Consider the following 13,986-nt stretch of genomic DNA (forward strand, 5'->3'; position numbering starts at 1 on the left):
ACTGTATTTGTTTTGCCGTATGAGAGACAGATCAATATCGTCTGAAGTTTTCTGATTGAGCAACCGTGTCTGTAAAAGTAATTTACCAATGAAGTTTCAGGTACATGACTGTAAGATAGCACTATTGTTTAAGCAGATATTAATGCGTCCTTTGCGCAGTAAGCAATTCCTTCAGTGAAATGAAATTCTGCAATCTGATTTGGTCCTGATGCTATATCTGCTCACTCCGCAAACTACAAAAAAAAATGCTTCAGAACGTTTACTACACTGTTATGAAAGGGATTGAACAACAAAGTAGAACTGAAAGTGTGGGAGCAGCAGGCTAAATAATCTTAAAACGTCTAGGACCAGTGTGGTGATACGTAAAAAATGAGATCATTGATAGATAATTGTGAGGTAATTCAGGTACGAGTGGTAGCTGGCGTTTAAAGCAGGAGTAATTACCACGTTAGGTGAAATGAAAAGAAAAATTAAAAGTGGATGCACCAATAGGTAATTCACTTTTTGTCATTATTTACAAACAGTTCCTCAAAAAGTAAGTAAGATGTAATATTTATGTCGTGCTGATACACGTGCGGCACGAACACTTGAATAATATACTCTGGTGTGTAAAACTTAAAGACGAAAGTGACTTTAGCATGATTTGTCACTGCCAGGTAACATAGCTCACTTACACTTGGATCAAGCAGAGAAAGACTTTTACAAATAGTGCAGGATGTAACTGACAGAAATACGCAATGGGGTGAACATTAATGCACTTCCATTCAAAGACAGTAATTATGCTGAAGATAACAGGATCGTGATAGTCCTCTGAAAATTAAAAACGGTGGGACATGCTTCTTGATAGGGTGTATGAGCACCACAAACAGCAATGCATTCTCTGTAACGTGATCTCGCGCAGTTCGCAAGGTTGGTAAGGAAGTCTTGCGATAGCGCGTTCCATTCCTCCACCAGTGCGGTTGACAGTTGCTGGGTGGTCGTTGATGCACGTGCACCTGCTGCAATACCTCTGCCGGACGTATTACACACGTGTTCGAAAGTTTGGGCGCATGGCACGCCAGTCCATTCGACGAATATTGTCTCGTACCTAGAGTTCCCCCACTTGCCCTATTCGGTGCGGTCGAGCACTGTCTTCCGTAAATATGAAGTCTAGGCCGAGTTCTCCCCTGAAAAGACGCACACGGGGAAGGAGTACAGTGTCACAATAATGATGGTAGATAAGTGTACCACGTTCAAATATCTGGAGGTAAATACGACGTCCAATATTACGCACTCCACATCATAACACCTGGACCATCAAAGCGATCATGTTCAACAATCTTCCTGGGTGCATTACGTAAGCTCATATGGTGAGAAGTGGGAACACGTAATTCATGGATGACGGCGTGCTACCGCTTTGAACTGCGCAGGTAGAGGAACTGACTTAGCGCGTGTGGGATGTGCTGGGCAGTAGCATTGCAGCACGTCCACATGGACCACAGACCGTCCAACAGTTGTCAACCGCAGTGGTGAAGTAACGGATTGTCTTGTCAGAAGAAAGCCGTAACAACCTTGCAGCCAGAATCGGAACGCACTGCAGAGCATACATTGCCGTCAGTCGTGATCACACACCCTATGGAGAACTATGTCCCTCAGTTTGTAATAGTCTCGCGGATTATCATGAATCACGCTAAGTATAATTATGGCCTTTGAATAAATGTGTCATTTAGGTTCGTCTCATTGCGTATTTCTGGCAGTTACCTTCTGTACTGTATTGTAGCAGTTCTTTTCACGTATGGTCTAAGTTTCATCGATCTACGTTACTACGCATTGACACGTCACACGGAAGTTACTATCGTCCTTAACTTTTTCGCACCGTGTAGGTTAGTTTAAGCAACTTGGGCCAAGAGGTACTTGCAAGATGTGAATCGAAGAAATAAAGGATAGCACTCTTTTATCGAAGATAAATAAATGAACGCAAGAAATATTAAAATTAAGAGGAAAATGAGCGTTCGGGCCACAGTATGAGGAAACAACGTACGTGTGACACGCAGGATCTAGAGCAGGATAGGCTGGCGACAGGTGAACATCTAATGAGACATTTCCCGTTTGCACAGCAGAGTAATCAACCACGAGAGCACGTTGCAGTATACACTGCTGCCCGTAGGCAACCTTTTAATTATGCGGCTGTCTGAAAACATTAACAGGGGTAGGAATTGGTGGGGAATAGCTTATTGCTCAGTTGCACTCGTGCTTTGTGAATCTGCTTCACGTTGCATCTTTTTCCTTGTGTTCCACATGACAAAAATTCAATGAAGTGATTTCCTCTGTAGTGAAAAGTTAAGGGTGGTTATGGAAATGTAGGGGAATAAGGTTCAGAATCACAGGCTACAATCCTTGAACAGCACAAATTAGGCTAACCGTCCTGAAGTGTAGAATCGGCGGGCGAGACTCTCACCCTCTCTGTAATTAAACTACAGCTTCTAAAGTACCTGCTGCCACACATCGACGTAATCAATGTAATTCTGCCAGATGCCGACAAGCGCAACGTCCCTACAATGGATAGAATTTACCTCTTTTGTGTGGCCTAACCTACTGCACAAAAATTGATCATAGTCATCAGAGAACTTATGGCTCCAGCTATGCGTATTTAAGTGGGATATTATTTAATACCATTTATTAAATACTATTTAATTGTTTGATTTTGATAAATTACGGATTGTCGTTAGTCAATGACGACATACACTTTTTCAAATCAGTTACGTTGATGTATAATGATTTTTCTTTTCTAGCATAATAATAGTGATCAAACCAAATATTCACTATACTCAAACTGCTGCAATTTCTCAATAAACGATCGCTGCTAAAATATGCTTCCGTGTATTTGAGGTTTACCGTAAATTTTGATGAAATTATGACTTGTCAGTAATGAGAAATGAACCATCACAATCTTCGTTACTGTGCTTCAGTGAACATTAGTTCACGTTAATTTTTCTTCAGGAAATGCTTTAGTATCTGCTCTCAGATTCAAAGACATATTTATCAGTATAATTATCTATTCACTACCTTCTTCGAGACAAACAAGAGAACGGAAGTACAACGCCGTCTCCGTCAACAGTGCCCAGTTACTAGAGCAGAATCATCTACATGACCAAGTAACTACAACATCATAGAACATTTAAAGACAAAAGTTTAGATTTCGTAACCATATTTACTATAACATTGCGTTACGTTTAAGTCATGTCTTCCAAATTGCAAAATTTAGAACATTTCAGATCTTTAAACCATTTTTCTTTATTTTTTGTAATTTAGCTGTATTCATGACGTAACTGATACTGTATGTGAACGAAGTGCATGATCTTATCGTGTGCTTCAGAGTAAAGGACATATTATTTCGGCAAAGTTAATAACTTCACGTTCCTTGGTCTGTAGTATTGGGAGCTGATACACTTACCGGAAGAAACATACGTTTTTAACGAGCAAAGTTGTTGATTTTGACTGTAGCACACGATATATAACTGGTACCTAGTGGTTATATGACCTTCCACCATTGAATTACATTCCCAGTGAAGTGATGTTTATGTACCTGTCGGTTGAAGTGGATCCGCACAGTAACGTTGGTCGAAGAGAAAAAGCGACAGAATGGCTGAAAGGAGTTTTCACCCCCCACCAGTGAGTGAAGGTGCCAGATTTATTGGTGTATCAACGCAGACTGTCCATCATGCTTACAAGGAATGGTTCAACACTCACAGTTATCAATCACGTCGAAGTGATGTGGTAAAATCATCCTGGGCGTCAAGAACCTGAGATTTGTCACGCCTTGTGGATGATAATCGATAGGGATTGCTGATGTTAGTGAACGCACTTCCATCTCAGCCCGTTTTCGTGCGGACAATGTGAAGCGAACTGCATGCAGAGTAGGTTTGGAGGCGGTTACCTTATAAAAGAACGTAGCTCACAGCAGCACGAATAGCTGCACTTCTTCAGTGAGCCGAACAGTATAGAAGCAGGACAATAGCTGCCTCGTGGAGTCGAGTGTGGTTTGATTTGGCCTTTGAAAAGAAGTATCGTGGTATCTTCTGCTCCCTCTTTCGAATGAGGAGCGAAACTCTCAATGTACGGAAGATGCAGTTCAAACCGTAAGTGGTCTGTGATGTTTTGGGAGTGCTTTTCGTAGCATGACTTCCGCCCTTTCTTTTATTTTATTTATATTATTGTATTTCACAATGATTATACTGTGAGTATTCCCTCCTTCCAAGTGGACAACAACCATGTTCACAAGGCTGTATCCATTCAGTACTGATTTGACGATTGTGCAGGTGCCCTTATGCACTTCCAGGCATCCGAAAAATCAGTTGTTCCATCACGTAACAAATAAATAGTTGTGGTTCACTCATATTTTGTGTTGAACCATTAGTAATAGCTGTTTTCAGCAAGACAGCCTTATCTTATATACAGACTGTAACAGATCAAGTAGCGAGAGTTAATATGTATGTATAGTCTGCCGTCATCGGCGGTCATACCAGTAGTAACTAAACTGAGTCACTTTCTCGCACTGGGTTCTGCTTCATTCGTATTCTCGTCACTCGTACAGCTATGAAAGCGATTTAGTAGTGTTCTGCCTAGTTCTCTACCCATCACACTTGAGTCCGAGATTGTAATTTTATCAGTGCAAGTTTATCGATAACTATCTAGAGCATGAGCAGGAACCAGAGGCAATCATCCGTAAAATACCACGTCTGACTAATTTTTTGCCCCCGGAATGTATTTTTCATTCTCACAGCGTGGGATAATATGAAATTTTCTGTCATTTTCAAAGTGAGTGCCGGGTTGAAACTCGAACTCGGAATCTTTGACTTTCATGGGCATACTAACTGAGACGCCCAAACATGACACACGAGTCCTCCTCACAACTTTACTTCCACCAGTACCTCATCGCCCTCTTTCCATCTTCACAGCTCTCATGCGAACATTGCAGGACTCGTATTCCTGGAAGGAAGGATACCGCGGAGGCATGGCTTAGCCACAGACAGTTTGATGTTTCCAGAATGAGTTTTCACTCTGCAGGAGTGTGAGCGCTCATATGGAACTCCTGGCAGATAAATACTGTGTGCTGAATTGAGAGTCGAACTTGAGATCTTTGTCTTTCGTGGACAAGCGCCCTGTCGGCCCGGTACACAGTTTCAATCTGCCTGCACATTTCATATCAGCTCCAACACCACAGCAGAGTGAAACATTTTTTCTCGAAACATCCCCCAGGCTGTGGCTAAGCCATACTTCCGGAATATTCTTTCTTCGAGAAGTGTTAGTCAAGTAAGTTTCGCAGGAGAACTTCTGTAAAGTTTGGGAGATATGAGACCAGGTAGTGGAGGAAGTAAAGCTGTGAGAGCACTAGCCCGTGAAAGGTTAATTTTATATTATTTATACAAATTTTAGATTTGTCAGATATTAACAATAATAGACGTTTTTTCAATAATACGGTTTACATATTAAATCAAAAAATATTTCATACAGTTTATGTGCGTATAATTTAGTATGTGGCACATCTGGAGAAGTTTGAGATATAACCCTAAGAACATATCGATTAAAATGATACCTTGGGAGCGTATGTTAGTACCGCTTTTTAGAAACATGTGACTTCTAATACCCAGTTGTAGGAAATGATACTCCATACGTATTGATTTAACTGGATCATTAGTCGGCACTAATTGAAAACTTCGTGTTAATGTAGTGCTTAATGAAACTGCCAATGTGCTCATCTTTAGACATTTTATAAACAGAAACGTTCTTAATGTGATAGCTTCTCTCATGGGTAAGACACAGGTAAATTAAAAATTTCCTCTCTCTGCAGCAACACTTAACATGCAGCTGTCACGTCTATGTCGTGCGGTAATGCTCGCTGGAAGCCCTGTCCTTACTGACAGGTGAGAGACTGACGGCGGACTGTTTCTGTCAACAGCTGACGGGTCGCAGTCGGCTGGGGGCGGCAGCGGGGGCGGCGGAGGCAGCAACCAGCTGGGAGTGGTGGCAGCTGGCGGGCCCTCAGGACCCTACTTCGATCTGTCGGGCTCGCGGAACGTGACCGCCCTGCTCGGCAAGACAGCATACCTCAACTGCAGGGTCAAGAACCTCGGCAACAAAACTGTGAGTAAATCAGCAGCTGCAACATTTCTGGCAGTGTATCCTCTGAGCACTGTGTAGCAACTATTCTAAAGGAAAACATACCAGACATGAAAATGTAGCAAGCAACGTCTATGTACTTTGGAAGGTCTCTGTCGCACAGGCTTCAAATCAAGGGTGAAATGTGGGTAAGAGCAGATGTGACGACCTTTCCATCGTATATCACGATCACAGTGGGGATGGACAGAATTTTCCAAGCGTGACCAACGTTACAGATCACACGAACTTCTGAGTGCTCGCCTATTACCGAACCCGAGGACGACGTCGTAGCACTTGCAACCTATATCCTCAATTACTTGCTGGATATATTTCAATCGCTGTCTTCCACTACAGTTTTTATCCTGTACAGCTCCCTCCAGTACCTTGGAAATTATCCCTGAGTTCTTGAAAGATGACCTATCATCATGTCCATTCTTGTCAGTGTTTTTCATTTATTCCATTCCTAGTCGATTGTCACTAAGAGAGGTGGCGCAGTGGTTAGCATACTGGACTCGCTTTCTGGAGGACGACGGTTTAAAGCCGCGTCCGGCCACCCTGATATAGGTTTTCTGTGATTTTCCTAAATCGTTTTAGGCAAATCCCGGGATGGTTCCTGTGAAAGAGCACGGCCGATTTTTTCCCCTGCTTCCCTAATCCGAGCTTTTGCTCCGTCTCTAATGACCTCCTTGTGGATAGGACGTTAAATCTCCTTTTCACCTATTCTCAAGGGAAGCTCCTAATTCATTACCTTACTGGTGCACTTAATTTCTCCAGTAGTACCAAATCTCATATGCTTCGACTCTCTTCTGCTCCGGCATTCAGACAGTCCGTGTATCACTACTGTACAGTTCTGTACTCCAAACGTAAATTCTCTTTACTTTCTTCCTCAAATTAAGTCCTATGTTGGTACATATAGATATCTCTTGATCACGAATGTCCTTTATGGCGTCAAGGGTTATTTTGCTGCCCAGTTCCTTAACTTACTCGACTTTGTGATTACCAATCCTGAAGTTAAGCTTCTCACTGTTCTCGTTCCTACTACTTCTCATTACTTCCGTCTTTCTTCGATTTACTCTCAATCCATATGCTGTACTCGTTAGATTAGTCATTCCCCTCAACAGATCCTGTAATTCTTCTTCAGTTTCACTCAGGATAGCAATCTCACCAGCGAATCTTATCATGGATATTCTTTCATCTTGAATTTTAATTCCACTTTAGAACCTATTTTTATATCCATCATTGTTTTTTCGATGTACAGATTGAACAGTAGCGGCGAAAGACTGCATACCTGTCATACATTTTCTTTAATCCGAGCACTTCGTTCCTCTCTTATTGTTCTGTCTTGGTCCTTGTGCGTGTTACATATTACTCGTCTTTTCCCACAGGATACCACTTTTTTTCTCAGGATTTCGAACATCTTGTACCGTTTTACAAAGTAGAACGTTTTTTCCAGGTCGACAAATCCTATGGACATGTCTTGATTTTTCTTTCGTCTTGCTTCCATTATTATTAACCGCAATGTCAGAACTGCCTCTCTGGTGCCTTTACCTTTCTTAAAGCCAAACTGATCGTCATCCAATACATCCTCAATTTTTGTTTTTCATTTTCTGTATATTATCCTTGTCAGCAACTTGGATGACTAAGCTGTTAATCTGATCATGCGATAATTCTCGCACTTGTCGGCTCTTGCAATCTACACCAACAAGAAGGGTCATTTTTTTGTCATTTTCCCCAATGGTTTTAGAAATTTTAACGGAATGTTATGCATCCCTTCGTTCTTCCAAAGCCCTTTGAAATTCTGATTCTGGCATTAGATCTCCTATCTCTTCCTATCTACTACCGCTTCTTCTTCTATCATCAGTCAGCTCGTTCCATGATTGAGGCCTTCAGTGTACTCCTTCCACGTATTCGTTTTTCCGAGGGTCAGATGATATATCGCTAGACTCATACATTCTACGCACCAATGTGAGCAGTCGTTACGTCGCCACCTTCCTCAATGATTTTATAAGTGCTGATGCAATGTGATATAGCCCAACTGCCTTATTCGATCTTAAGTCTTCGAAAGCTCTTCTAAATTCTGCTTCTAATACTGAATCCCCTAACTCCTCTGTATCGACTCCTGTTTTCTCCTCTGTAGCGTCATGAGATAAGTCTTCACCACAATAGCGGCCTTGAATGTACTCTTTCCACCTATCCTCTCTCTGCTCTGCATTTAACAGTGGAATTTCCATTGCACTCTTATTGTTACAACCTATGCTTTTGATTTGACCAACAGTTGTTACTTTTCTTATGCTGAGCCAGTTCTTCCTACAGTCATTTCTTTTAAGATTTCTTCACATTCTTCATGCAGCCGTTTCACCTTAGCTTCCTTGTACTTCCTATTTATTTCATTGCTAAGTGACTTGTATTTCTGTATTCTCGAACTTTGCAACTTCTGGGACTGCCATTTTCAGAGATGTCCATGCTCTTAAAGTGTGCTGTCTGCTGAGCTATCCTATCCAGGGTGATTATAAATGAAATTAAACTTTCAAAACGCTATAGAAATAACACCACCAGTGAGAATGACGTCAAATAGCAACCGAATGTTATCGGAGAAGGGGAAAAACGTACAGCTGAAGAAAAAAATAGTGTGGAAAATTGATCAATATATTTCACCGTATGTGTCAGAATGCGTAAATGAAAATACCTGTCACGCACACGACCCATTGAACTTGGCATAAAGACGCCGGGTAAACGGCTTTTCCTTCTTTCGTCTCTGCGACGTGCGCCATGACTGTCTCAATGCAGGATCGCGCTCATCTTGTAAACCTGTATTACAAGAATGATGATCGTGCACACACCGCTCTGCAGAAGTTCCGGACATTGAAGGGTTTGACATGAGGGGAACACTACCCCACATAACTACCCTGAATTGAATGTACAGAATAATAGGTGCCACAATGATGCTATGAGTGCAATACAACACAGAACATCGAACTACAGGGAACTGGAAACTAGTAATAAAGTATATCACAAAATTATTATAGGTGCCGTGGGTATGGAGAAAATGATTCCGAAATTGAAAAAGACGGGTTCTTTTGGTGTGCAACCTGATAGAGAGAGGAAACGAATTGATTCGACGTCAGTGGAAGCAGTGGCGACAGCAATGCAGGAGGAGACGAGTGGTGGTGTGCAAAAGTGTAGTGCACGGTGAACTGCCCGAACGTTGGACATACGAGTAAGTACGGTGTGTAAAATCCCACGAAACATCCTTCTGTGCTATCCATGTGCACGAGTTGTTTGCTGTTCACCTGCCAACAAGATAGACCTATTCTTTATAAGTTCCTGCTCGCATGGATGTGGACAACGATTGGCTGTGGAAGATTTTGTGGACAGACGGAGACCACTTCCATCTGACAGGGTATGTCAATACATAGAATTGTCGAATATGCGCAACGGAACATCCACACACAAGTCAACCAGTACCACTTCATCATGAAAAGGTCACTGTGTGGTGCAGGTTTACGGCATCATTTATCATAGGGCCATATTTTTTCGAAGTGACAGGTGCTTCCGGTCTCGTTACCTGTACCGTCACTGGTAAGCACTGTGAATGTCTTTTACGCAACCACGTCATTCCAGCTCTCCAACAACGTGAATGTATGGATGGGATCATTTTTATGCACGTTGGCGCCCCTCCGCACATTGCAAATCCAGTTAAGCAGGTGCTGGAGCGCCATTTCGGAAATGCTGAATTTATCGGCCTCCGTTTCCCTACAGCCTGGCCGTCCCGATCACTTGAACTTAATCCGTGTGAGTTCCAGCTGTGGGGCTATCTGAAAGATGTCGTGTTCAGTGTTCCGAATGCAAACTTAGCTGCATTGAGGTCACGCACTGCACAATACTTTCTGAACGTGACCCTGGAAACACTTCGATCAGTTGGGAACATGCTGTTTCTCCAATTCAACTTGTTGCAGAAAACGGTGAATAGCATATTGAACACGTTTTGTACCAGTCACACGGAAATTAGTAATCCGATTTGATTTTGATGGGTGCTTTTTATGCGGTTTATGGCCATAGGACAATTATAAATCGATGTGAGTGATGCTTTTTATGTGGTTATTAGCCTCAGGACAATTAAAAACCGATTTTTCCCATCCGATGTGATACGACCTTGCTGCTGTGGATGGGCTTACGTAACTGACGGTATAATACATGTACACCCATGCACACTGAGTAGCACAGTTTGTTTAAAGTCAAACGTACACCTTAGGCATTGTCGTGTGATTCATTTGTCATTTTGTATTTCTTCTGTCATACGTTTTCCTCCGCCTCCGAGAACATTCTGTTGCAATTTGACGTCATTCTGACCAGTGGTATTATTTCAACAGCGGTTTGAAAGTTTAACTTTAATTATAGTCACCCTGTACTTCTATGTCATACTTCTTTGCGTATTCATTCTTCCTGAATAATCTCTTGAACTTCAGCATATTCTTCATCACTACTCAGTTGAGATCTGAGTCTGTATCTGCTCCTGGGTACGCCTTACAATCCAGTATATGATTCCGAATCTCTACCTGAGCGTCATGTAATCTATCTGACATCTTGCAGTATTTCCCGGCCTTTTCCAAGAGTACCTCCTCCTCATGTGATTCTTGAACAGAGTATTCTCTACTACTATCTGAAAGTTATTTCAGAACTCAATTAGTCTTTCTCCTCTCTCACTCCTAGTGCCCATATTCTCCTGTAACAATTTCTTCTGCTCCTTCCCTACAACCGCATTCTAGTTCCCCATGACTGTTAGATTTTCATCTCCCTTTGCGTACTGAATTACCCGTTCCATATCCTCACATACTTTCTCTATCACTTCATTTTCGGCTTGTGATGTTGGCATGTATACTTGAATTATGGTTGTCGGTATTGGTTTACTGTCGGTTCTCATGACAGCAACCCTGTCACTAAGCTGTTCACAGTAATGCACGCTCTTCCTTAAATCCCTATTTATAATGAATCCTACTCCCATTACACCGTTTTATGCTGCTGTTGATATTATTCTATACTCATCTGACTAGAAATCCTTGTCTTGTTTCCATTTCACTTAACTGACCCCTTCTATATTTAGATTGACCCTTTGCATCTCCTTTTCAGATTGTCTAGCTTCCCTACAACGTTCACGCTTCTGAGATTCCACGCCCCGACTCCTCTTATTGGTTATCGAATTTTTTTCTTACTGTCACATCCCCATTGGCAGTCCCCTCTCGGAGATGCGAGAGGGGGACTATTCTGGAATCTTTTGCCAATGGATTTATTATCACGACAGATTTCACTTATGGGCCAAGTGTCCCGTGGATGCATATTATGTCTCTTTAATGCAGTGGTTTCCATTGCTTTCTGCATCTTTATGGGTTGATCATTGGTCATTTTTCCGCCTTGTAGTCATCTTTCAGCCAACTTTCACAGTTTTGAGTCACAATGGGAAACAAGTGCTTTCAAAGAAAGGGACCCTTTAATTTTGCTGCGCAGTGTACCTTGTTTTCCAGTACTTGGAATCTTCTCGAGCAGACATGACAACATGCGTCGAACGAGTTCAGAGGCACGCTGTCGTGATGAAGTCCCTGTAAATGTAAGAAACTGTAATAGAAATGTCTCATAAACTAACGAGAATCCATAGAAGAAAGGCGATGTAGTTCTTACGGAACCATGTTGGGTGGTCGACGAAGGCTACATGTCCGTTACACTGACTGTATGACCACCATACTGAAAACACTGTATATCTGTCATAGCAATCATGAAAATATCAAAGATTAAGAAACGTGCTGAAGAATAGTATTTTCCCCTCGTTCAGTAGGAGAATAGAATGGAAAAGGAAATGGACAATGTAGGTAAGACGTAACCTCCGCTCTGCCTTGCAGTGTGGCTTGCGGAGTAAAGATGTAGATTCAGAACATATGTCTCTGTCTTCTTCCACTGTCACAAGTAAAATTCATACAACCTAAATCCCACTGTGTAACAAATGGTCTCTTTTCGAAAGGATAGTTAGTTACGTACATAATCTTTCAATGAATATATTTCCCGACCATCACGGATTGGAAGCTGCTTGGTTTCGACAATCACTGACCACCATCAGAAACCAAGCATCGATTTAGGCTCTTGTTGTGACTTATTGTTCGTTTCGTTAAACTGCAATTGGTCTGGAATGTTTCTTTCACTAATCTAGAGAGTGGCGTTATTTACATGTGGTATGACAATATACCCCTTACTTGCTTATGGTATTTAAGGTCCTGTGTTTTGTTGGTGCTTCATTTCCTTCGCTTTCTCCTGCCGGGTGCTTCAGCCAAATATTATTTCTAGTTTCAGCAGATACTTGGTACTTCGTTTTTGCAATGAGTATCTGAAGTCAGCCTAGCGAGATACTGCTAATCATGTCTTTTATGCAACGCCCAGCGTCGATGGGGAGCGGCGGTGTTTCTCCATTAACATATAAAATTAGTATTAAGGTGTAATTTTACGTGACCATTCGGCAGAGAAGTCCAAAATTAGGCTAGTGCGGCATTCGTTTTATTGGTATGTATTAAAAGGGAGAGTAAAACACGAAGAATAACCGACACCCCAGCAGCGGCAGCACCGCACTAGCCCATGCTGACTGCTGCCACCATGCAGTAGCACACCACGTTTGCCATTGAAGTACCTGTTATTCTTATTCACTGTCCCTCTTAATAGAGATCGATAAAACAAATATAACACTACACTAATTTGGGGCCGCTCTATCGAAAGGGCGCGTAAATCTCCGCTTCAGAAAACATTTTGTTTGTAATGGGAAACAAACCGACTCTTTCTGTCTGCCCTGGGCAATACATGAATGATATGACGAGCAGTATTTCTTTGCGCTGACTCCAGATGCACATTGCAAAAACAAAAATTTTAAAATATCAACCGAAACACCAGAGAAAATGCGCCTGACGACTCTTAGGAGGGATTGCATTATCAGCAGTGACAATCATTCTAAGTTTTTGATGGATTTCTTTACACTATGTGTAACATAGGATGTTGTTTAGTCACTCCTGAGTCCTACTCAAAGTGAAATTATAATGAATTGAAGATTAACATAGCACGAACAACAGCATATCGTTCAGTCGTCGTGGTGAAGCTTAAGTTTTTAAGTTAATCCACTCTGAGTCAGGTGCACAGCCAGGGCAATCAGCTAGCAAGTACGAAGTCCTTCCGGTAAGTAGCCAAGCAATGACCAGAGTAGCATGCAATTCATCGTAAGTGCCTTCCAGCCGGAGAGAAGCAGTCTCGCAATAAACATGAATGACTGCTGTTCGCTGCTGGTGCAGCTGTGAAAATTTACCTTGCAATTCCCGATTAAATTTGAAGTAATGAAGCTGAAACTGGAATGGCCTGCTGCATCACCTACTTTTTATGGTTTTCCATTGTGTATAACTTAGATGAATTTTCTAAGTATTCTGACCTATTTTCCAAATTCATTGCCTTGTTATGGCTGTACATTGGTTATACAGCCTGTGAAACTTCTCGTTTCGGCACTCACAGATTTCTAATCCCCTTACCATTACATTCTTCGATGACTGAGCTTTCACTTAGGAGTCGTCATTGCTCTGGGCCTATCGTGACTCTGGCATCTAGGATCGGAATTATACTAACTCAGAACAATTTAATCCCCTAGAAGCAATGATGCGATGCAGATAGAATTATGTGCACATATATATAATCAACAGTATGAAACTAATTAGGTGCGTAATGGGGCCCCTTAAGGACATGACTGTCAAAGAGGGGAAGGAAGCCACTTTACACTCCGTCTGCACACCGGGGGGAGTCATTCCGGTTGTGGAAAGGCTACTTCCGGATGCC

At 42.0% G+C, this 13,986-nt stretch overlaps 1 protein-coding gene across 1 annotated transcript in view; it reads left to right on the forward strand.

The window, feature by feature from the left end:
- Positions 1–13,986, forward strand: part of LOC124622298 (zwei Ig domain protein zig-8-like) — a 909,359-nt gene that overhangs the window by 432,389 nt on the left and 462,984 nt on the right. Inside the window, exon 2 of the mRNA XM_047147970.1 lies at positions 5,939–6,123. Coding sequence (XP_047003926.1) covers positions 5,939–6,123 — 185 coding nt within the window. The remainder of the gene's footprint in view (positions 1–5,938; positions 6,124–13,986) is intronic.

Source organism: Schistocerca americana, chromosome 7, assembly GCF_021461395.2.
Source record: "Schistocerca americana isolate TAMUIC-IGC-003095 chromosome 7, iqSchAmer2.1, whole genome shotgun sequence".
NCBI lineage: Eukaryota > Metazoa > Arthropoda > Insecta > Orthoptera > Acrididae > Schistocerca > Schistocerca americana.